The sequence below is a fragment of the Arabidopsis lyrata genome (assembly GCF_000004255.2).
Source record: "Arabidopsis lyrata subsp. lyrata unplaced genomic scaffold ARALYscaffold_7, whole genome shotgun sequence".
NCBI classification, from domain to species: domain Eukaryota; kingdom Viridiplantae; phylum Streptophyta; class Magnoliopsida; order Brassicales; family Brassicaceae; genus Arabidopsis; species Arabidopsis lyrata.
Genome location: NW_003302549.1, coordinates 13,645,353 through 13,670,832, shown reverse-complemented (window position 1 = coordinate 13,670,832; position 25,480 = coordinate 13,645,353). Strand labels below are relative to the sequence as shown.

The window sequence follows — 25,480 nt, the reverse complement described above, 5'->3', positions numbered from 1 at the left end:
AGATCTTCTCTCTGCAACAATTTTTTTTTTAGTGAAGAAAGAAACATTAAAATATATATATATATATATATATATATATATATATATTTTTTTTTATTGAATAACCGCGGTTCTCCCAAAGGTTTCCTAGGCCCAAGGACTAATCCCACGAAGCTGGCAATTCTCCTATGTAAACCTGCCAGTGACCGTGTCTCGAACCCTGGTGACGGAAGTCACAGCTGTGACCCCTTTACCACTAGGCCACAAGGCCCGGTTACATTAAAAAATATTGCTTACTCCTTTGCTAATAATACATATGATTAATCAGGAACATAAAAAGCTAATACACATGAGTACACGGGCAATAATGTTCTTCAACATGTCTCTTTTTATAAAGTGACAAGAGTAAATTTTTTTTTTTTTGGAAAAGTAATATAGGTGATAAGTTTGTATATAGAACAACAATTGAATACATGCACGCCTAACCTTTCTTAAAATATAACATGCCCAACTTATTGCTAACTTCAGGCTAATAAATGAGATGGTGTGATACACACTATATATGAGAGAAGCTTAAACTACTAAACTAGATTTTAACCCGCGGTACACCGCGGGATGATTTAATTTTAAAGTTAATATAAAAATATTTTGTAAATTGTATCTCCTTATAACATATTTATTTATATTATAGTTTACAATTGTTATTAAGTAACGGTATACCACGAGTCCACGAGATAATTATTAATAAACTGAGAATTTAACCCGTATTAAAGCGGTATATAAATATTGATTCAAATTCGTTCGCCATATAAATCATTTCCAAAATATAACCCGTTCCGTAATTTCTTAACCCGTCATGTGATTTGTATTAAAAAATAAGGATTAAATTCGTATTGAAGCGGCGGATTAATGATATTTTAATCTTTTTATTATTGTTGATTCAAAAACCCGTCCCGCCAAACCCATCCCGCCAAAAAACTCATTTATTTTATTAATATTCTTATTTATGATATGATTCTGAATCATTGTCTAAATATTTTAATCGATGTAGAACATTGAACACACATTTTCGTCAATTGGATAATATATGTCCGTTTTTAAAATTTCGAATCACAGTATATACAGAAAAAAAATTGATTTTTTTTTTTAATTTATGTATTATATGATGATTCAAAACAGTTAAAAACAAATCAAACAAAGATGATAGGAGAATCATAATTATAAATCTTAATCAAATCTTCTAAAAATCTAAATTATTAAATATGGAATATCCGGTGTATGAGTTGGGTTAAATATAACCCGACCCAACAAATTTTTTGTGAAAGAATTTTTAAAATGGGTCAGATATCCGATATACCCGAAAGCTTTTTTACCCACCCATCACAAAAAGTGCTGCGATTATACTAGTATAGATACATGTAAAATGCTCTTTTTTTTTCTTTATACATGTATTTAGTAGTTTAAGCTTCTCTCATATATAGTGTGTAACACATTTAGTAGTTTAAGCTTCTCTCATATCATTTTAGACTAAAATTAAACAAGCTTTTCTTAAAACAAATCATTTTCAAATTAGATTAAACAAAGATATCTAAGACATTATTAACTATTGAAATTACTGTATTTAATGTGGACACATTTGTCGTATGTTGAAAATTTTGAGCTGTGATATGTCACATTTGTGCCTCTCTGCATATCAAAGTCTTTCATATTTAAATCCTATCATATTGCCGACACATAAAATCCGTTTTTTTCTTTCACTAAACCATATTTCTATAAAGATACAACATTTTCCATAAATTTCGTTAAACAGGTTCTGGTAAATCTCTACTATTTAATTACAAAATGACACCAAGATAAAGAAGAGTCCAAAAGATATTGACAAAAAAGGTAAGAAAAAATTATAAAAAAATCAAATATTTACTATATGCGCCAATCATACTAATCATTCTCTTGTCACGCAGTGTCGACGAAAGAGAGAGAGAAGAGAATGTTGTGTGTCTGTCTCTGTGTTTCTCCTCCATTGATGGCTGAAACTGAAGAGTCAAGAGATTGAATTTGTGTTCTTGTTTTTTACCCTTTGTATATATTTCTTTTTGGGTAAGTCTTGAGTAAGTGCTTTGATCCTTTAAAAATTCTCTAAGAGAAATCGTTTTCGGTTGATGTTTCAGTTTTAAATCGAAAGTTGTCATCTTTGTGTCGCTGTTGCTTGCACTCATCTCAAGTTTGAAGTTTTTCTCCTGAATTTCGATAAAGTTCCTTCCTTTGGAAATTTTGTTGCTACCCATTTCATATTTCTGGTAATTTCATCTACAAGTTTGGATTTTTTTAGCCTTTGTTTCTGTATTTAGCCCAAAGTCTGAAGAAGAATTGTTATTTGCTGTCTCTATTATTGGTGGGTGATGAAGTATCTGTCTCTCTATGATACATTTTCCTGAAGTCTGCAGTTTCCAATTTCTACCAACTCAATTCCAAAAAAAGAGACTAGCTTTTTTCCTTTTCTCTCAATATTTTGATTGTGTTTTGTTATTAACTATGTAATGAAGCTTTTTCATGTTTGTATCTTTGTCTATGTCTTATTTGAAGATAATTCTGAAGTTGTCTCTCTGAAACTGCTGTTTTTTTTTGGTTCAGGAAGATCCAGCTTTTATCTTTCTTACATATAAGGACACAAAACTGATATCCAGCATTTGATACAAATCCACAGTGCAAAGGTTTGTTTACAATAAGAAAACAATTTAAATCTGATGTAAATGTAACTTACTTTGATTGTTGATACACTTGCTTTGTTTCAGTTTTGTAGGATTATTAGTTTTTAGAACTCTAGTAGAGGGATCAAGCACTTGCTTGCTCAAATAAGGACCAAACTTGTTCTTTGAGATTCTTGAAGCTACTGTTATGGCTAATCTGTCGCAGTCAGAATCCGGGAGGTTGTACTCGTGGTGGTGGGATAGTCACATTCCTAAAAACTCAAAATGGATTCAGGATAATCTTGCAGGTCTCCTATATATCTTCTTGACTTCTCCTTTGTCTCTTTTATGAGTCTTGGAAATTGAGGGATTATAGTGCTTTTGATTTATATGTTTATATATAGATTTTGTTTCTTTTGGAAATTAAATTTAACAGGAAATATTTGTCTCTGTTGAACCAGATATGGATTCCAAAGTCAAGACAATGATAAAGCTTATAGAAGCTGATGCAGATTCGTTTGCAAGAAGGGCAGACATGTACTTCAAGAAACGTCCAGAGCTCATGAAACTGGTGGAAGAGCTATACAGAGCCTATCGTGCTTTAGCGGAGAGGTATGATCATACAACTGTGGAGCTTCGGCGTGCGCATAAAGTCATGGTTGAGGCCTTTCCTAACCAGATGCCTTTTGACATGATTGAGAATTCCGCATCATCGTCTTCTGAGCCTCATACAGAAGCAGATACAGAAGTTCTACAAAATGATGGTCCTAAAAGTAAAAGGAGTTTAAGTCAGCTGAATAAATTATATGGAACTTCTGATTCTCACAAAGCAGATTCTGAAGTCGAAAGCTTAAAGAGAACATTGCTTGAGCTTCAGACTGAAAAGGAAGCTTTGAATCTCCAATATCAGTTAATCTTGAACAAAGTATCCAGATTTGAAAAGGAACTTAACGATGCTCAAAAGGATGTTAAAGGATTTGATGAACGTGCTTGCAAAGCTGACACAGAGATTAAAATACTCAAGGAATCTCTTGCAAAGCTAGAGGTGGAGAGAGATACTGGGCTTCTTCAGTATAGTCAAGCCATGGAGAGAATAGCGGATTTAGAAGCATCGATTTCTCATGGGGAAGAATATGCGAAGGGACTCACTAACCAAGCATCTGAAGATGAAAGAGAAGCCATGAGTCTCAAGCAAGAGCTTTCTAGATTGCAGTCTGAGAAGGAGGCTGGCTTGCTTCGATACAATAAAAGCCTTGAGTTGATATCTTCTTTAGAGAAGACAATTAGAGATGCCGGGGAGAGTATTAGAATATTCAGGGACCAATCTGAACAAGCAGAAAATGAAATCAAAGCTTTGAAACAAGAACTTTTGAAGTCGAATGAAGTGAATGACGACTTGAATGTTCGATATCAGCAGTGTTTGGAGACAATATCAAATTTAGAGAGAGAAGTTTCTCATGCTCAAGATAATGCCAAAAGACTGAGCAGTGAAGTTCTTGCTGGCGCTGCAAAGATAAAGACTGTGGAGGAACAATGCGCACTTTTGGAGAGCTTTAATCAAAATCTCAAGGTAGAAGCAGACAATCTAGCGCACAAAATGTTAGCTAAAGATCAAGAACTTTCCCAGAAGCAAAACGAGCTTGAAGCTTTTCAAGCTCTAATGCAAGAAGAACAATTGCGGTTTTCAGAACTTGGAGCTAGCCTTCGAAATTTGGAGAGTTTGCATTCTCAATCCCAAGAGGAACAGAAGGTTCTCACTTTGGAACTTCAAAGCAGGATTCAAATGTTGAGAGAACTGGAGATGCGAAATCGTAAGTTGGAAGGTGACATCAGCTCAGTTAAAGAAGAAAACCGAAACTTAAGCGAATTAAATGACACTTCTATCTCCTTGGAGATTCAAAAAAATGAGATCTCTTGCTTGAAGAAAATGAAAGAAAAGCTTGAGGAAGAAGTTGCGAAACAGATGAACCAGAGCAGTGCCCTTCAAGTAGAGATCCACTGTGTGAAGGGTAATATTGAAAACATGAATAGGAGATACCAAAACTTAATTGATCAAGTGAGCCTCACAGGTTTCGATCCCGAATCTCTTTCATACTCCGTGAAAAAACTACAAGACGAGAACTCGAAGCTAATCGAGTTATGTACCAATCAGAGAGGTGAAAAAAATGCTGTTACAAGAAAGCTATTGGAAATGGACAGCATTCTAAAGAGGAATGCTGATTTGGAGAAATTGCTTTTGGAATCAAACACCAAACTAGACGGTTCCAGGGAGAAAGCAGAGGATCTGCAAGAAAGATGTGAGTCTTTACGAGGAGAGAAATCTGAGCTTGCTGCTGAGAGAGCTAACTTGGTTTCCCAGTTGCAAATCATGACTGCGAATATGCAGACACTCTTGGAAAAGAACTCTTTATTGGAGAAATCCCTGTCTTGTGCAAACATTGAGCTTGAAAGTTTAAGGGATAAGTCAAAGTGCTTTGAAGATTTCTTCCAGTTTCTCAAAAATGATAAGTCTGAACTTATGAAGGAAAGAGAATCTATTGTCTTTCAATTGTATACGGTTGAGGAGAAGCTAGGAGCCTTGGAGAAGAAGTACACAGAACTGGAAGTAAAGTATACTGATTCACAAAGCGATAATAAGCTCAAAAACCATCATGTAGAAGAGTTACAGGTCTCACTTGCCACTGAAAAGCAGGAAAATGATAATTACAAACGATCAACTGAAAGCAGATTAGCAGATCTTCAGAAGAATGTGAGCTTTCTTCGAGAAGAGTGTCGCTCCAGGAAAAGAGATTATGAGGATGAGCTTGACAGAGTTGTAAACAAACAAGTCGAGATCTTCATCTTGCAAAAGCTTATAGAAGATCTGGAGCAGAAGAATTTTTCTCTCCTGATCGAGTGTCAGAAGCATGTTGAAGCATCGGAATTCTCAGAGAAACTCATTTCGGAACTGGAAAGTGAGAATCTCGAGCAGCAGATGGAAGCAGAAATATTTTTGGATGAGATTGATAGCTTGAGGGGTGCAATCTGTCAAGTGATAAAGGCACTTCAAGTTGAAGCAGATTGCAAGGCTGAACAGAAGATTACGAAAGACCAAATTTCAGTTGTACGTGCTTTGGGAGAGATTAAAAGCTTAAAATGTTCACTTTCCAGTGCTGAATATGAGATGCAGCGACTTGTAGTTGAGAACTCGGTGCTCTTATCTCTACTTGGACAATTCGAATCAGATGGTTTGGTGGTCGAATCGGAGAAGAACATTCTCGAAAAAGATCTAAAGGCTATAATACATCACTGTGGAATGCTGGAAAAGGACAAGCAAGATCTATTGGAGGCAAACCGGTTGTTGAAATCAAAACTGATCAAAAGAGAGCAACAAGAACAAGAGCTGAGAGCTGAACTGCAAACGGAGCATTTGAAGTTTGAGAGTTTGCATGAGTCATACATGGTTTTGCAACAAAATTATTCCTATACACTCAATGATAACAAAAATTTGCTTCTGAAATTCTCAGAACTTAAAGATGGAATGTGTGTAGTTGAGGAAGAAAATGATGCAATTCTTCAGGAAGCTATTGCATTGGGTAACACATGTGTGGTTTACAGATCCTTTGGGTCTGAAATGGCTGAGGAGGTTGAAGATTTTGTTGAAACTGTAAGCAGTTTACGAGAAATTAGTACGGGCCTGAAGCGCAAGGTTGAGACACTGGAGAAGAAGTTAGAAGGTAAAGAGGAAGAAAGTCAAGGTCTTAAGAAGATGCTGGAGAATTTACAGGAAGGCCTTGAAGAAGACAACTTCTTAAAGGGACTCTTGGAGCATCAGGTTTCTAATGTAGATGAAATATTGGAACATAGGGAAATTGAGATCCTAGAAGCAGAGCAAATGCTCAAGGCTGCAAACAATGCAAATGAAGAGCTGCACAAAGAAGTTGAGGAGCTGAGGAAAGACTGTAAAGAATCAAGACGAATGAGGGGAAATTTAGAGAGGCAGATTTCCGAACTGTCAGATGTTGCTGGAAGACAGGAAGAAGAGATTCGAAAACTTAATGCTTTGAATAAGAATTTGGAGTCGGAGGTAGAGTTCTTAAACAAAGAAATTCAACGACAACAGGTTCGAGAGGAGTACCTGAGTTTGGAGCTGCAAGAGAAAAGCAATGAGATTGGACTTTGGGATGCTGAAGCAACATCTTTCTACTTTGATCTTCAGATCTCAGCTGTCCGTGAACTCATTCTTGAGAACAAAGTTAACGAACTCATAGGAGTTTGTGAAAATCTCAATGATGAAGTTGTTACAAAAACGACGAAGATACAACAGATGAAAGAAACAATTGGCTTTTTGGAGTCTCAGGTGACTGAGCTGAAGAGTCAATTGTCAGCTTATGATCCTGTGATAGCATCTTTGGCAGTAGATGTAAAATCCCTTGAGAAAAGTACACAGGCTTTAACGAAATTTCCTGCAACAGCCTATCAAGAAAGAGTGGTAAACTTTCGAACTCGTTTGTTCTATTTCAAATGTTAACTCATCTTTCTTGCTGTACCGGTCTTTAAGAATTCTAAACACTTTTATTTTTTTCAGGGAGACAATCTGAAAAAAGCTGTCTGTCAAGAGCTTGAAGAAAGTGGCAGTACCACCACTCCATGCATTAAGACCATCGAACAAGCAGTTTTTAAAGAAAAAGGCAGGCTATCAAGGCAAAGAACAAGAAGCGCCTCCCAAAAAAGCAGAGACCGCAGGAAGATTGAAAATATACAACTTGATGACAAGGTCTCTGGTGAATCTAGACAGGCAAGATCGAGGCCTGAGATGACAGAGGTGAAAAATGGATTATTGATGAACGACATTCCTCGTGATCAAGTCACAGACTCCCTGACCTATGGCAGAAGCCAGGGAACTAGTCAAGGTTCCAATGACATGTTTGAGTTTTGGGATGAATCTGCTGAATCAGAGACCAGTATAAACTTTCTCATCAACAGTAACAAACCGGAGAGGCCATTGAACTCCAATCTCCGTCGCCAAAGCCGGAATCCCTCTATAGAATCTGATAAAGCGGTTAGAGTTGTTGACAAGCTGGAGTTATCTAGAAACATCGAAGACAAGGCAAAGATTCTGGAGAGACTTTTGTCTGATTCAAGGAGACTGTCAAGTCTCCGGATTAGCCTAACAGATCTGAAAAGCAAGCTGGAGATGAATGAAAAACAAGGAAGATTCAGCAACGCTGATTTGGTTATAGTGAAGAGACAGTTGAAAGAAATGGAAGAAGCTGTCTCGCAGCTGGAAAATACAAACGAGATTCTTTCAAAGGAAATTGAGGAGACTGGAGATGCCAGAGATATATACAGAAAGGTGGTCGTGGAGAAGTCAAGAAGCGGGTCTGAAAAGATAGAGCAGCTGCAAAACAAAATGCAGAGCATTGAGCAAACAGTGCTGAAGCTTGAAGATGGCACCAAAAGCAAAGGAAGGAAAATGTTTTCAGAGACTAGGACAGTGATTCTCTTGAGAGACATTATTCAAAAGGGCGGGAAAAGAACTGCAAGAAAGAAGAAAAACCGGTTCTGTGGGTGTATAAGATCTTCAACTAAAGAAGAGTAGGGAAGTTCGTAAGGTAAATCACATCTAGTCTTTCATAGATTATCGTAAAGATATTCATTGAACTGACTCCAGAAGTATTATATAGTATGATTTCTGAAATATTGTAGTAATTAGCATAAGATGTATTTTAAAATAAAGCTAGAGCTGGGGTTTAATGAGAAACATGGCAGAAACTGGGATTTTCAGAGCAGACACGGTATGTTTCGATACAGCGGACAAGAACTTCAAGAGAAGAAACTTATATATTACAAGAAATGTTTGGTTTTTGTTGTGAAGAACATGATGGATTGACACCTTTATTACACAACCACTAGACTACAGACTTAAAGTGTGCTAAGTGCTAACTTACTACCAACTAGAAGTTGACATATATCATCTTTCACCTTGAAAAAGATTCAAAGAATTTCCATAGCTACACAACACCAAATGCTTTCAGTGTTGGGGAGTGAGAGAAGGAAACGATGGAATCGACTGCAATATCAGTTTCCGCCCGCCACTTCTTCTCCCTAAGATTGACCCTGAGCTAGATGATTCCATATGAGGAGGGGAGACCCTTTTGCCGTTGGGAGAGACACTCTTGATGTTAGGTATAGGGGAGTGGATGAGAATCTCAGGCATTTCTTCAGCTCCATCCTCTGCAACTGTCTCGAATGACTTCTTGATCCGGGATTGAGTCAAACTTATGTCTGGTTTTCTTAAATATTGACTGTTGAATATCCCCGAGGAAGATCGACCTCCAAGAAGAGACTGTGGAGGAGGCATTCTATTCTTAGATGATGAGAAAGGTATTTGAACCAATTCTGGTCTGGGAAAAAAACAAAAAATTCAGCTATTCAGGTAATATAAACTCACATCAAAACTCCTTTTGAATTTGAGAGTTTACCTGTAAATTGGGGTTGGTGTCGTAGGTAGATCGGACCTCGCCTCCTTTCTCATTAAAACCTCAGTGTTCTGTTGGACTTTGGCTGTTCTGCTTTTCTCAGATGTTTCATTTTCCTCCTCTTGTTGTGCTTCCATGTCATTGGAAGACCCTGAGATATTCATTAAGCAGAATCAGAATCAGAAAGAGAATGTGAGGTTATTAGTAATGAAAACTCAGAAGCAGAGAAGCTAACCATCTTTGCGGCCAAATGCGTTCTTACATCCTTCACATCTACAGTTTATGGAACAGCCCACCCCACCCTTTAAAGAAACAACAGACCAAATTATAGGAATCAGACCAGAGGAAGTTAACCACATATATCCATTGGAAGCACATTAATGGCGGAAAATAAAAACCTGATAGCATTCACAGTATTTTTTCAAACAGTTTGATTTCTTGCAGTTGCAGCCACGTTTGTGGCGTGCAGAAGCTGGAGTTTTGCTTGCATCATCCTGTGTGTCATTACAATTTTATTATTCCTTCAAACAAGATAGATTGATGATGTAGAGGAATAAAACGAAGGGGGAAAATATCCCACCCCGGTTTCTAGAACCGACTCAGAGTTCCTAATGACTTTAGGAGCAAATGCAAGTGGATTCCGAGATTCAATCTGTTTGCGAGTCGCCAGGACAACGTCTTCATGGATAGGTTTATTGAAGCAGTCTATACATGAACATGGCTCTATGCAATAGACTCCAGCAGCAAAGCATTCACAGTAACTGCGCATAAACATCAAGAGACTCAAAACACCAAACAGTTTTGAAGTACCAAAGATCAAAAAAGTGGAACTTGGAGCTTACAGTTTCAAACACTTGGACTTTTTGCAGTTGCATCGCTTACACGACTCGCCTTCTCCAGAATCCAACTTAACTCTGTGTGTTTATCATGCCAACAGTTAATAAGACAATAATAAAAGGAATCTACACAGAGTAGTTATTCTCAGAGGAAAACACTTACCTCTTCTTCTTAGGGCTGCTCAAATTCAACTCTTGCAAGGCTGGTTCAACGGGAACATCTTGATCTGCATCTTCCCGGGCTTCATTTTCTGTTTGGTCCAAAGTATCTTGCATTGTAGAGATGGAGCTTTGTAAACCCACTTGTATCTTCCCAGAACATGAGTAATCATGACTGACATTGGTTTTACAGTCCTTTGAGGACATTAAAATGGCGTTTAGATGAAGACCAATACTCGGTACAACACATCTTGACGAGGATTCACAAGCCGCATTGTTAGTTTGCTTATTTCCCGGCATCTCAAAGTCAAGGCAGCGTCTTCTTATACCGCGATGCAAGAGTGAAACAGCCTATCACACAAAACAAAAACCAAGAAGACAACTCTTTCAGAGACCGTGATAATTTATAATACACTAAAAATACAAATTGAGATGTTATTCCTGAGTGTACCTCATAAGGAATCGCATCCGAGGACTGTGGTTCCTTGTTTGAATCGGGCTGCATTGTTTGCACCTCCACACCATTGCTAAAACGTGCTTCAGAGTTTGATGCTCTCTGCATCATAAAACATCTAAAAGCCTCTGAAGCATCAGGTGAGTCGAAGATCAGCAGCTCAGAAGCATCTGAAATCAAACTTTCCCAATCCGGAGTTTCGGTTTTCCCTTGAACATTATCATACATCTTCTGCAGCTCCATTCCTGCATCCTCAGAAGTACCATTCTCTCCTCGAGGAGCGTATGGAACAAGCGAAAGATCGGTAGTATCTCTGCCACACGGTGAAGAAACAGAATCATCACGATTTGTTTCTTCTTCTCGCATGGAAGAATCTATATTGAGATCTTTTGTATCTTCTTCTCCTTCTGCTACAACATCTTCATAAGAAGTAGACTCATCTTCTCGAGATTCAACGGGATTGGTAGGATCAGAAGATGAAGAAGAAGAAGAAGAAGAGTTGTGAGTTTTGAAGAATCGAGATTCTTTGTGAGAAGAAGTTAGGTGTGGTGAAGTGAAAACAGAGGGAGGAGAAGTGAAATTCAGAGAGCTAAATTGGTTAGGATTTGGTATGGATCTAACTGGTCTTATTGGAGACAAACTGTTTATGTAATTGAACACTGGAGAATCCTGCATTTTCAGACAACACAAAAAAAGGGAAAAAATTATGAATCTTTTTTGTACTAAAATTAAGGTTACAGATTCCAATTTAAAGAATCTTAAGAAACAGGACAGAACAAATAAGTACAGATCTTTTAGTGAATTAGGGAAACATAATCACAACTGACACTTCACAGTGAAATGTGAACAACTAAACCATCAAATTAAAACAACTATAGTTTGCATATAATTGTGGATTTTTTTTTGTACTGATTAAGGTTACCGATTCCAATTCAAAGAATATTAAGAAACAGAACAGAAACAAAAAGAAGTACAGAATTTGTAGTGAATTGGAGATAACTGATCATAATTAACACTTCACAACTTAAAACCGTCAAAGTCAAACAAATCTAAAAACCAGTTACAGTTGTGTTATGTCTTTGAACTAACTGCATTGACTTCAAACACAAAACCAAAGTAATATTTTTTGTAAAAAACAATGAATTGAATAAATTGGTGCATTAGCATCAAACCTATGAAATCTGAATTTCTCTAACAATAAAACAGAAAATAATTCAGAGATGGGAACCAAACTTTGAGAATTGGCACAAAAAACAGCAAAACATTCATTAGAAGAAAGAAAACAACACAGAACTTTGACCAAAACAATGATAGGGTTATAAAGAAGAAGGAGAAGAAAAAACCTCAAATCTGGATTTGGAAATTGGAGTTCCGATCTGAGTAACACTCTTCTGAGGGGTATCCATTTTCCAACACAAAAACAAAAAAAAATTCACATCCACACACTGTCACTCTCTTTCTTTCTTATCTCTGATGAAAGTCTCAGTCTTTTAACTTTCTCTCTCTATATCTTTAGTGGAGGAAGATGGAGGAGAAGGAGAGATATTCAAACAAGAGCAAAGGCGGGAAATGGGGACTTATGTCAGAAACAGACCCACCACTACTCTCAACTTTGCCCTAACACCTGTCTCTCTTTCTCTGTATTATATACAACAAGTGTCTCTGTATGTATCTGTGTATGTATAAGTGAATAATGAATCTTTGATACTTTGCTTTGTCTGCAATCTAGCACAAGTATAAGTAATATCCTTGTTTGAAAAATCGCTAGGCGCTAGTCGGGCGCTCGGCATGGCCTAGCGATTAATCGGAAAATCGGACTAAAATCGGGGATTAATCGGGGATTAGTTTTAGGGTTATTTTAATATTTTTAAAACATATTAATCCAATATTATTTTCAAAATTGCAGTAAACACATAAAAATGTATTTTTGAGACAAATTTTTATGATTTTTATTACAAATTTATGATTTTTATTAAAATTTGAACATAAATTAGTGTAAAACATTACAAACTCTCAATTCAAATGATTGAATAACAAAAATAAAAAGTTTTTTTATACTAGCAATCTAAAAATAATCGGGGTATGTAAGATTAGGCGGGGAATAATCGGATTAGGCGGGAAGTAATCGGATTAGGCGGAGAGTAATCGGGTGACTGATTTCTTTAAGTGATTAGTCATTAATCGAGGCGGATAGGGTAGGCCTAGCGATTAAGCGGGGAGTAATCGGATCTAGGCGGGGATTTTTAGAACAAGGAGTAATATACTCTATCTCTCTCGATTCCTAAACCTTTTAATAAAGTAAAGTAACGGACACCAGTTTTTTTATTTTCCCCTTTTTTTTTTAATAATTATTTCTGGAAAGAAAATATAAATAAAATAAAAATAATTGCAGGATTAGTCACAGTTCTACTTCTTCTATTCACTGATATGCTTCTCTTTTGCTTGTCATTATTGCATGCAATCGAAAATTTCCTCTCTTTTGTTAAGTGGTTATGTTCAATCTAATTTGCCACTAACAAAGAACAAGTCTATTAATACATTATGTTGACCAAAAAAAAAAAAAACAAGTCTTTGTTTTGTAGTTTTGCTATAATGTTGAAAGCCTTTTTTGGGAAAAAATAAAAAGGAGTCTTAACTCTTAATTAGTTGTATGCACGCTTAATATTTCCCTACAGGTTATAGTGTCATAATTTCTTGATTTGATTAAGTATTAAGTACTACAGTATATGTTTTATCCGAAATTAGTCATGCTCATGGACGCTTATTAGGGGAGAATTCGTTAGCAGATTAAGAAAGAGAATTAAAAGACTGACTGACAGAGAGGATTGTTAAAAAAATTAATGAAAAAGAGCACATTATAAGGCTAAAACTGGGAGAATTATACTATTATAGTAAAAGAAATATCCACTAGATTTGCTAATCACGAGAAAGCGTTTATGGTCAATTATTCATAGTAATATTAGTAATAGTTAATTAGGATTTACACTAATGACTAAATAACGCTCGATAAAATCAAGTAGTACATTATTTGCATAAAATTGTCTTTTTCTTGTACTAATCTGTTTGACTAAATTATTTCCTCTCTTACTGTCTTAAAAATACTTTTTAGTTATTTGTTCAAATAATTAAGATCTATCTAAAGAAATGATTGCATGGTGTATTAGCTAAAACTGGATCTATGTGATCATTAGCTCATCAAAATCCGTTAGTATATACAAATTTTATGTTTATCATTCACGATCATAACAAAAATAGGAGTAACATGATTACTGTGATCTAAAATGTGGTGGTAATTAAAATACATTGAGCCGGGCTATGGACTATGGTAGTAAAATTAATTTATCTCTTCACGTAAAATTTATATTTTAAATGTTTCCACTAAAACAAGATATTAATAAATAGCCAAAAACATGCCTTCCCCGTGAACGCCTTTAAAGTTTAAAAGACCTAAGAATTTAATATATAATCGCCGGTGGGGTTACGGTTTTGTTACTACGTGATTTTTTACCAAATTTACATTTTTATCCATGTCCTTATCTAGGAGCCATTATGTTGCCCCATGGGTATTTTCGGAATTAACAAAAATGACAGCTAGGCGTTATGTGACATTGGGCGGGAAAATGGATTTATAACGAAGGTGATGTTCCTGTACGATGTGGTTTACTTTGTTATGGTGCGTTATTGAGATTGTGGGATCTGATGGATGATAGATAAACACGTTGATATGGACGTTGACTAAATTAGCTTCGCAAGTTACGGTGTACGATCGTCGAACAACGTGGACTAGTAACCCAGATCTTGTGTCTACCATCCATTCTCTTTGCATTGGTCAAAGAGAGAACACACGACGAACCGGCGTAGTAATATATGTTCGAAACTTCGAATGTTACATCATGTTTGAGTTATATTATGTGACTAAATAGACTAATTTTGTCACTTATTTGTAAAATTGATGTGGTAACAAAATTGTAAATAAATATCGATTAGGATGACGAGAAATAAAAAACTGAACAAAACCAAAACCAATTGTACATATCGACTTGGTTTTGGTTTTATTCAGTTTTTTTGCGTCTCCTCTTCTTAAGTGAAAATTATTAGTCTTCCAATTTTATAGTTTGCTTTGTTCTCACCAAAGTTTGTAATATCTTATTTCTCACCTAATAATTTTTTTATTTTTATACTTTTTAGTTTTTACTTATAATCTTTAAACGATATATGTTTTTAAAGAAAAGATGGAAAATAAAAGGAAATATAAGGATAACTAAAGTAAAATAAAAACAACGACATATGTAAAAAATATATACAAATATTAGAAGTTGATTTTAGTATGTTATTTTATTTGATGATACATTAAATAGTGTGGTTCATAATCGGGTGAAAAATACATTTACTTACGATTTTGTGATTATATTATTTTTTTGTAAAATTAGGCTATCTACCTAATTAACCATATATTTTATCAAGTAATATATGTGTATTTTCAGTAGATTTATTGATAGTCCGTCAAAAAAATCGAAACACTCTATCAGGTATTTGGTATTTGGGCATTGGTAAGGTCGTAAAGTTATGGTTTCCTTTTGTCATACGTGTTTGTTGGTTTGAAGTAGGAATGTTGAAAAATGTGTGTTTTGACATATGTGTTTGTTGGTTTTAAAGTAGGCATGTTGTACGGTTTGGTGGTGGTTATATTGATGTAATGTGAGAGGGACATTTGTAGTCTTGAGAGCCTAATTAACTCACGATCAAAATTTTAATCTAACTTTACATTTTATGTCACGATATAAGATGGACTTGAACAAAACGGATTGAATTAGTCTAAAAAATAATCCGTATACTATAATTATTGAAAATAATGTGGTGAAATGTCGACATTCATATATGGCTAAGATCACTTATAATTTACAATAATTACAATCATTCATTTCCTATGATTCTAGCTAGAGTCATATAATGATTTATCTTTGTTCGTTTCGTTGGATCTCACATAAGTGATATTTACTAACACCCATTGATAAGGTAGGTAGCTAAATTGAACCCAATCTTTATAGATGTCAAATACCCAATCTTTATAGATGTCAAACGACTTGAAAATGAGTGCTAGCTACTTATTGATATATTAGCTTGTGGCCAACCACTGAGTTGATTTTTTTTTTCCTTTTTTCTTTTTGTAAATGTTATACAATATATCAATATTGGTGATTAGTAATCTTTAATCCATGCACGTTTCCGTAAATAAAAAGTGCAGCTGAATGGCGAATGTTTTTTAGTAAATTGATAGTAAAACCCCTAATTATTCAACACTATAAGTAAATCTCGTTGGTACATATATATGCAATGATGCAGATTTACCAAGAAAGTGATACAAATTAATATACATGCTGCAAATCCATGCAATGCAATAACGCGAGAAATTTTCGTTAAATAGCAAAAATGATATGGAAAATTGAAAAAATTATAACAAAAATAGAAAATACGGACTAGATTATTGTATAAATTTAAAGTCTCCAAAGTAATACATATGGAGAGAAGGAAAAGCACATTCTTCTGGCATAAAGAAGCTCCATGCTAAAATCATAATGTCGACCAAACATGCTGCCTGCAAGATCACGTGCCTACATGCCACATCACGTGACCTAAACACACATAAGAAAGAAATCCTTCGTTATATGCAAGAAAACATATTAAAATTAAACGCAACACATATAAATACATTGAGTCTTTAGATATAATTGTTGGTACATAAACTAAGTTGTTAGTTGAACTTTTAGTGAATGTCAGGTAGCTTGATACTTAGTGGCAGATCATTAGTCAAAGATTAATAAAGACTACACAACAAATAATTATTTACATTTTGATTAGTAAGTCAAGATCCTCTCTAAATGCTTCTCACAAAATGACCATAAGAAAAGGCCAACGTACCAAAGTCATTATTTAGCTCTTATATGTTTGTATGGTGAATCTTTACTATATATTCTCCCTTTTTTAAATCATGTACAATCCCTTGTATAAATTTATGAATCCAATTAAAGATATAAAAATAATATTGCTCGGAACGAAATGTCAGGTTTCTTGAATAATTGATTCATAGTGTAATAGTTTTTCGGAGAATTTAGAATTTGTTAGTTTTAGAAGAACTCACGGTTTAGCCTTTGGGAAGTCAAAAACATTGAATTCGACGGTTTGGAGTAGCTCCGAGTCTAGCGATAACCCATAAGGACTTGAAAAAAAAAAACAATCGATGATCGAGGACTTTGAGAGTTGAGGACGCGAGTTGGTTGCAACAAGGACAATGATATCATTAAGCAATAATATGGTTAGATGATTCTTCATAAGAAAAATGGGAATTAGGAGTGTCTTTCTAAATATTTTTCTAACGCTCAGGTCACTATAAAATTACTACTTGCTGAATTTGAAATAATAATAAAAAAATCATATAGTTGTTTAAAGTGAAATGTAAAATAAAAAATGCGGCTCGGCCTTATATTTGAGTTAGCTTATAGAAAAAGAGAATGAAAGAAATTATATAACCATTTCAAAAAGAGATGAAATGCTTATGGGAGAACTTCGGGTTGATTGCCTGAAGGTCGAACCCGTATGTTAACCTAGAATTAGATGTTTGGATGAGACATATATAGGGTACTTGATTATTGGCCATCTTTTTAACAGTGTGGAAATAAAATATTTCTATAGAAATAACTTTATTCGGGTTATTGATTTTCTAGTTGGGTCGTGCCAACTATGGAACGTTGGATGACCTATTTAAGAGTTCTTTCGGTGGACATGGTGTTTTTGACGGACTTGGTGTGACACCAAAAACTCTAACATGGACATGGTCTACTAACATATGCGGCACTTCACATCCGATAAAATGTATCTACTAGACCCGATCGAAAATAACAATTGGATTGTCATTCGTGCCTTTGTGGTAGCAATTCTTTCTTGTCGGGTTTGGTTAGATACACACAAAATGACTTGCACGCTTGAACGTTTGAATGCATGGCAGCTAGACTCGTTCGACCTAAGTGCGGGACTAGCCCTTTTTGGACAATTTCAAAATAATATGTGTTTTTAATTTTTTTATAAATGTTTTTTTTTCCAATAAGATGAACTCAAAGAAATAAAGCATATTGTGATTTTTCCAAGCGTCATTTATTTGCGAGATGTCTATGTATCGTATCGTGATTCACTTCTCCGAGAGTCAAAATCATTCTTAACAAATTACTCAATTAAGTTTTATGTGTTAATTTTTAAGTATGTCTGATTTAGATAAGTTTGTTGACAAATGTCTGATTACGTAATTTTTTTTGGTCCATTCCTCATAGATTTATGTGAATAGTTGTAATTGATATTTTTGGGCTGACCTTGGACTTTGCAAGTCTTTCGTCTTTTCTCTTTAAGTAAAAAAGTTGGTATGCAATTCTTTTGACTTATGTACTCACGAATCAAGGTGAATTTCAACTTTTTCATTTTTTCATATCAATATATTAATTTCAATTTAATAAAGTGGAGCCACGCCGATATATATAATATTAAGACTTCTTTTCTTTATCTCCAATGTCCGGCTCCTTGAAGAGATAAACAGAACATCTATAAAGAGAGATGTCTATTTGAGCTTTTTAGATGATAATATGTTTTCTAATAGCTAGTGTTTGAAGCTGAGAATGTTATATGTCTACCACCTTATCCCCGATTTCAACTTTTTTTATCCTCTGCCCGATTAAAACTTAACTTGGAACCACGAATTGTCTCCTAGTGGTAAAGGGCCCCCAGCTGGGGGTACCACCACCTGGGTTCGATTCCTGGTCACTGCGGTATTCACATACGGGCTGCAGTGTTCCAGGAGCCGACACGTGGAGAGCCATTTGGCCGCCCACGTGGCTAGTCTGAGCGAACCGATAGCGGTGTAAACACGTAGACTCTTGCTCTGTCGGGAAACCGATAGAGATGCAAACACGTGGACCCTTGCTCTGTCGGCGAGCGTTAGGAAACCTGGGTTATCAAAAAAAAAAAAAAAAAAACTTAACTTGGATCTTAAAAAATAATACTTTCTTTTTCTTGAAAAACTTGAAAGAAACAATACTTGCCTCAAAATCGGATACATTTTTATTTTTGCGTAAATATTAAGATATACAACATGATTAAATTATAAAAACATAATAACTTTTATTTTTGACTGCTATGAGTTTGAGAGTATACAGTAGAACCTCTATAAATTAATACTCGATAAATTAATAAATACGATAAATTAATAAATTTGGCCGGTCCCGAATCGGAGCAGTGTAAAAATTAACCAAATTCGATAAGATAATAAGATAATAATTTTTTTGAAATCCCTATGTAAAAATATAGTCCCAATAATATCATAAATTAATAATCATGTAAATATGCACACACATATATATATATATATATATATAATAGTTTTAGTGTTTTTCATAAAAATAGCTAAAAGTTTTTTTAAGTTTTCAAATTTTGAATATGTATAATTTTTGTTTTAATAGTCGTATAGATTTTTAAAATACAAAAATGGATGTCACAATTTGTGAATTTTAGTTTATGTATATCGTTTGTATATGTTAATTCTATAATCGTTGTTATTCATTGTCAAAATATATTATTTTCTCTTCAAAATATTAAGTGTTAGCTAAACCTATAAAACTTATAACATCCAAAACATTAATTTTATTTAGATCACATTGTTTTAGCTAGTATTTTTTTTAAAAAAAGTTTTGATAATTAAAATAAAACTTTCTATACACTATCAATTAATAAGTATTAATTTATAGATAAATTAATATCACTATAAATTAAGAAAATATCATGGTTCCAACATTATTAATTTTTAGAGGTTTTACTGTATATAGATTGATGAATGGAAGCTTGCCATACAGTATGGCCCATACTTTAGTCAAGAAAAGAAGCAACTAATAACGTGTTTTTTGTCTATTAAATGTTCTTAGGCCAACTATATATAGGTTTATGAAGTCAAATGTTATTTACATTTTTTTTTGATTAAATGTTAAATTAATATAGAGTAGTAGAGTTATTTACAAGTGGTATGACATAGTGGTGCTTCACCAAAACAGAGTTAAAAACGATTTGAAAAACAGAGCAAAACCAAGTTTGAAAAACAGAGCAACAGCCCCTATTGAGTCGTACGTGAGCTGAACCATCTTTGCATCAGTCCTCGTAAATTCTTCCTTTCAAAGTACCTCAGCGACATGATCCGAGTTTTTATTACCCTCTCAATCGTGCGAGCGAGTTGGAAATGTGTTCGGTGATGCGTATTGTGTCTCCTCTCATTTCGCTCTTTCCATACGTAATACACAGTAGCTTGGAAGCACAACCGAATGAGAATGGAATCATACCTCTCAAACGAATGTGTTACTAGCCGCTGAATTGTCTCCGTCCAGTCAGGATCTGGTGCAGTCCTTAAAAGGTCTCCTGCAACATGAATCCACACCATAAATGAATAGGGACACGCAAAAAACAGATGGTCGCGTGTTTCCTCAGGTTCGGCACAGAAAAGGCAGGCTTGACTATCACCCCATGCTCTCATTCGTGACCCTGTGGTGAGTCTATCTCTGATTGCTAACCAGGTGATAAAAGCAAATCGAGGAACATTTTGCGGGAACCATACAACCTTACACCAATCCGTTGTTGTTCCACGGGTTCGCAGTTGCTCCCATGTAGCAGCAGCCGTGTAAATTGGCCGGAAATCATCAGGTGAGTGTCTCCAGAGAACCACATCCCTGCCAGCTTCACTTGTTGGCGCCTTGAGACCCCGTATATGTTGGATTATATCCTGTGCAGCTCTGTTCCGACACCTGCGAAATCGCCACCCCGACGCATCCACCACCTCATAAACTTTAGCGTATTTAGGGATTCCCAACTAAGCTGTTGTCCCCAAGATATCCAGCAGCCGTCCCATGGGGAGCCATTTATCAAGCCAGAAGAAAGTGGTGCTGCCATCACCGATTTCACGATGTATAAACTCAGAGGCTTATGGTCTCAACTTGAGAAGTTTCCGCCATTGCCATGAACCCAGTGCAGTGACTTTTACATCCCAGATCGTGCCTTGCCGAATTAAATATCGATGAACCCATGCCACCCATAGGGATCCAGAACCCGAGAGTATCTTCCAAATCAAGCTTAAACCAAACACCCGAGAAACCTCATGTAGCCTCCGAATACCTAATCCTCCCTCTTCTTTAGGAAGACATACATCTTCCCAGGCCACCTTTGACTTACCATGAATGTTAGGAGATCCACTCCAAAGGAAAGCAGAACACATACTTTCAATCTCTTTAAAACACTTCTTCGGGAGGGTGAAAACAGAGCACCAAAAATTTGTGATGCTGGCTATGACCGATTTGATTAGCTGAACCCGTCCTGCATAGGATAGATATCTCGTAGTCCAGCCTGCTAGTCTGTTCCTAATCTTATCGATCAATGGTTCATAGTCGACTCTTGTCATAACTTTTGTAGTAAGCGGGAGTCCAAGATAGCGAATAGGTAACTCACGTACCTCTAAACCATAATTCACCGCAGCTTGTTCAAGACATATTTTACCTCTTCCCGCAGCAAAGACTGATGATTTGGATACATTTATATTCAAACCCGACATTTGTGCAAAATCAGCAAAAACCTCTAGTGTGGCATTAAGTGACTACGGGGTGCCATCAGTAAACACTAATATATCGTCCGCAAAGCTTAAGTGTGAGAGATTAAACTCTTTACATTTTGGGTGTAGACCAATCTTCTTTGCCATCACTGCTTTTGCTAGTAATCCCGAAAGAACATTACTTACTATCACATAAAGGTACGGAGAGAGCGAACATCCTTGTCTCAAACCTCTTGAGCTCGTAAAAAATCCCTCAAGCTCCCCATTCACAGAAACTGAAAAGGACGCAGTTGAGACACAAAGAGAGACCCAGTAAATATATTGTTCTGGATAATGCATTGCCCGGAGTGTTGAAAAAATGAAAGACCAGGTAACCGTGTCAAAAGCTTTAGCTATGTCGAGCTTAATAGCAGATCTTGTAGTTATCGACGGCCGGTGATAATCCTTAACCAGCTCAGTAGCTAACAAAACATTTTCCAATAGTAGGCGGCCTTTAACAAATGCACTTTGGCTCAAATCAATAGCCTTAGGCAGATTCTGTTTGAGACGGACAGCCAAGATCTTCGATATTACCTTATAGATAAGATTGCAGCAAGTTATTGGCCTATAGTCCTTCATTGTTTCTGGATTTGTAACCTTCGGGACCAAAGTAAGGATAGTACTATTGATTCCCTTAGGCATGAAACCAGAAAGAAAAAAAGATTGCACCGCAACTATGAAATCCCGACCCACTAACGGCCAAGCTGCCTTAAAAAATTCAGCTGTGTATCCGTCCGGACCTGGAGCTTTATTCAAAGGCATGGAGAAAAGTGTTACCCTTATCTCCTCCGCAGTAACAGGTTGGATTAATCTGGAAGCATCCCCCCTGTCACAACGAAATGAGATCAACTGCGATATAGTATTTACCGAAGGTACAGCATTCTCAGCTTGCTGGTCTTGTAAGAATGACTTGTAGTGTCTCACTGCTTCAGCCTTTATGTCATCTATCTCTGTTAGAACCTCCCCACTACTCGTCCGAAGATGTTTTATAGCATTCCTAGCAGCCCGACCCTCTGCAATTTTGTGAAAATAGCTAGTGTTCTGATCACCATATTTCATCCACTGAACCCTCGATTTTTGATGATAAAATTGCTCCTCAATACTAGCCAGATGATTCCAGCTCTCGGAAGCCACTGATACAGCCGCAAAAGTCTCGACTTGAGGATCCTGCAAAGCTTCATTTTGTTTTACACATAGTGTCTCATAGGCAGCTTTAACCCGTGAGGGAAGGTCTCCATATTGTTCCCTATTTAGCCTCCTTAGAGGCTCCTTTAAAGCCTTCAGTTTCTTGTGCAACATAGTGAGGGCAGAACGAGAATGAAACAACGGCGAGAATGAAGCCCAAACCTGTGCCACAATTTCCAAAAACTGCGGGTGTTAGGTTAGATGATTAAAGAACTGAAAAGGCCTTCTATTTGAAGGTGGTGAAGTTCTGATTTGGACCCATAGCCGGGCGTGATCAGAGACTCCTCCCATTTCAAAGGAAGCAAAAGCGTTAGAGAATGTTCTCAGCCAACAGCCATTCACTAAAGCACGGTCCAGCTTCTTACTAATAGGATTGTCATCCTGACTGTTTGTCCAAGTAAACACTTGACCAACATAGGATAAATCCTCAAGACCACAATATTTTACCACATTCTGGAAATCCCGCATACCTGTCAGATCCTGAATATAGTGAAGATACCGTGAATGCTCTGTGGAAGCAAGAGTAACATTGAAGTCACCAACAACAATCCAAGGGTTAATAGTTTGTACACAGCCCGACTGAATATCCTTGAGCTCCTACCACAATGCTCTTCTGTCAATAACAAAATTCGATGCGTATACAAAAGAACAAATAAAATACTCTCCCGTAGATTTGAATCTGATCCAACAAGTGATTTGTTGAGCACTCATATGAATTAGATGTAAATCAACTTCCAATGACCAACAAACCCAAATTCTCCCCAACCTGTTATACTCGTAATTGTGAATACACTGCCATCCAGGGAAAGTGGTCTCAAAAATAGGCCGAAAATTTTCCTCCTGAATACGAGTTTCAAGAAGACAACCTACTGCAAATTTCTGCGATTGCACCCACTGTCGAACAGCATTTTGTTTGCGCGGCTTATTGAACCCACGCATGTTCCATGAAAAGATTGACGTCATTATAACTTCCGAGAGGAAGCTTTATTCGAGTTTGATTGAGGCCGCACTTGGATCATATCTTTCTTATTCAGAATAGGTCGCCTTTGATGTCTCTGTTTCCCAACTTTCTTGGTCGCAGATTTATTGTTGACAGCCTCTGTTTGAGCATTCACCATATCACTTCCTTTCTCCAACTTAGACTTATCCATTACTGTTTCAGCAATTTCTCCCTCTTCAGGAATATCCTCCAGGACATGAAATCGTGAAGGGGATGCCATAGGAGACTCTGTTTTCTCAGATATTTACATTTTACTTTAGTAACATATATAGACACTAGATATTAACCCGCGGTATACCGCGAGCCTATAATTATACTAAATAATAAAATTAATTTTTTTTAGGATGATCTATAGATATATGCTATTGTTTTGTTTGATTTAAATGTATAGTACACTGCAGAATGATATTTTATAGCTAAAAAACTAAAATTTTAAGTTTTGTTTGTATTGTTAATAGTGTTTGTTTAGCTTTGTTTAGTGTAAGATTGTATAGTTATATTTTGATTGTTAATTCTATCACCCGTAGTATATCATCTTGTATTAATATCGACCCAATCCCTTCCGACCATATAACCATGTCCCGTAAAATCTACATCATTTTGACATTTTCTTATAAAATTCAAATATTTCTAATATTTGAAACTTGAAGTTTTAATATCGACCCAAAATTCATAATAGTATATTGATTGATATATCTAGGATTTTACCCGTAAAATACTGTCCTGATTAATATCTTTTGTGAATATTTATAATGTTTAAATTTCTTATAAATTCTTATAAAATTCATATATTTGAAACTTTATAAAATACTTTCTATTATAAATATTTAAAATGTTTTATAAAATTAAACTTTTCAAAAATTTTAAATAATTATAATATTTAACTTTTAATAAATTTTAAATAGTTATAATAAATAACCGAAGTAAACCGGCTAACACTTTTAATTTTGGACACCAGATAAATCAAGCTTCCTGCTCATTAGTTTTTAAAATTTTGAATCACATCATATGCAGGAAAAAATCTAATATTTTATTAATTATATGTTATACAAATTCAAAATAAATTAAATATTAGATCAAATAAACGTGAAAGAATAATCATATATTTATGTTTAAATTAAGTAGAGAGATTTTAGGAAATTAGCAATTAATTGAATGTAGTTAAGGGAAGTTTAGATATTATAATATTCAAAATTATTATAAAGCTTAAATATTTATAATATTTGAACCTTCATAAATTTTAATATTATAAATAATTGAATGTTTTATAAAATTTAACTTTATAAGAAGTTTAAATAATTATAATATTTAACTTTAAATAAAGTGTAAATATTTATAATATTTTGAAAATTTTAAAAAAAGTTTCAAGTTTTTAAAATAAAGAAGTAAACCGGATAACACTTTTATAATATTCCCGCTCATTTGTTATCTGAATCAGTTTGATCTTTTTTATAATATGACTCTGAACCAATGCCTATAATTTTTCGGCGATGTGGAACATTGTACACATAATTCTTTTTCATCTATTAAGTAATAAATATCCGTTTTAAAAAATTTGAGTCACATCATATGCAGAAAAAAATCAAAATTTTATTACTTATATATTTTACAATAATTCAAAAATAATATAAATATAAATCAAATAAAAGTGAAATGAGAATGATATATTTCTTTTTAAATTAGGTAGAGAGATTGTAGGAAATTAGCTCAAATTTGTTATTTAGCATTAAATAATCATATTTGATTTCTTTATCTGTAAAAATCGTGAATAATATTTCATAAATAAATATTTTAGATATAGAAATTAGTTGGAAAAGATATATTTTTAGATTTTATAAATTAATTTCGTTTTTGGATATTGCCAAAATTTAAGAAAGGATCCAATTGAATATTTTTGGTCAAAATAATAAAAAAGAAAACCGAGCCATAAAGATTAAAATTTGGGATTATAATTATCTCAAATTTAAACTAATTTAGATTTTATAGTTTTTTCATAAATACAAAAATAATTTGTTCACCCACATCAGAAAATATTAACAAAAAAAAAATTACTTAA

General features: G+C 35.0%; 2 protein-coding genes across 6 annotated transcripts; one reads left to right on the top strand and one right to left on the bottom strand.

The window, feature by feature from the left end:
* Positions 1 to 1,790: 1,790 nt before the first annotated feature.
* Positions 1,791 to 8,409, top strand: LOC9304327 (protein NETWORKED 1B). Of its 4 annotated transcripts, none has more exons than XM_021016716.1 (6): positions 1,791 to 1,866; positions 1,941 to 2,076; positions 2,615 to 2,690; positions 2,772 to 2,974; positions 3,128 to 7,137; positions 7,234 to 8,409. In XM_021016716.1, the coding sequence occupies exons 4-6, from the start codon at positions 2,875 to 2,877 to the stop codon at positions 8,245 to 8,247; spliced, it is 5,124 nt and encodes a 1,707-aa protein (XP_020872375.1). In that variant the 5' UTR covers positions 1,791 to 1,866; positions 1,941 to 2,076; positions 2,615 to 2,690; positions 2,772 to 2,874; the 3' UTR covers positions 8,248 to 8,409. The 4 variants fall into 4 exon arrangements, with proteins under 4 accessions (XP_020872375.1, XP_020872372.1, XP_020872373.1 ...); XM_021016713.1 differs by having other exon boundaries at positions 2,611 to 2,690; XM_021016714.1 differs by lacking the exons at positions 1,791 to 1,866; positions 1,941 to 2,076 and adding an exon at positions 2,086 to 2,276 and having other exon boundaries at positions 2,611 to 2,690.
* A 17-nt stretch (positions 8,410 to 8,426) lies between these two features.
* LOC9306357 (protein tesmin/TSO1-like CXC 2) lies at positions 8,427 to 12,214 on the bottom strand. 2 transcript variants are annotated; one of them, XM_021016718.1, is made up of 9 exons: positions 11,920 to 12,211; positions 10,574 to 11,245; positions 10,127 to 10,473; positions 9,970 to 10,041; positions 9,708 to 9,888; positions 9,526 to 9,621; positions 9,363 to 9,429; positions 9,131 to 9,278; positions 8,427 to 9,052 (listed from the first exon to the last, which is right to left on the bottom strand). In XM_021016718.1, exons 1-9 carry the CDS (start codon positions 11,980 to 11,982, stop codon positions 8,680 to 8,682), a joined length of 2,019 nt encoding a protein of 672 aa, XP_020872377.1. In that variant the 5' UTR covers positions 11,983 to 12,211; the 3' UTR covers positions 8,427 to 8,679. The 2 variants fall into 2 exon arrangements, with proteins under 2 accessions (XP_020872377.1, XP_020872378.1); XM_021016719.1 differs by having other exon boundaries at positions 8,927 to 9,047; positions 11,920 to 12,214.
* Positions 12,215 to 25,480: the final 13,266 nt, after the last annotated feature.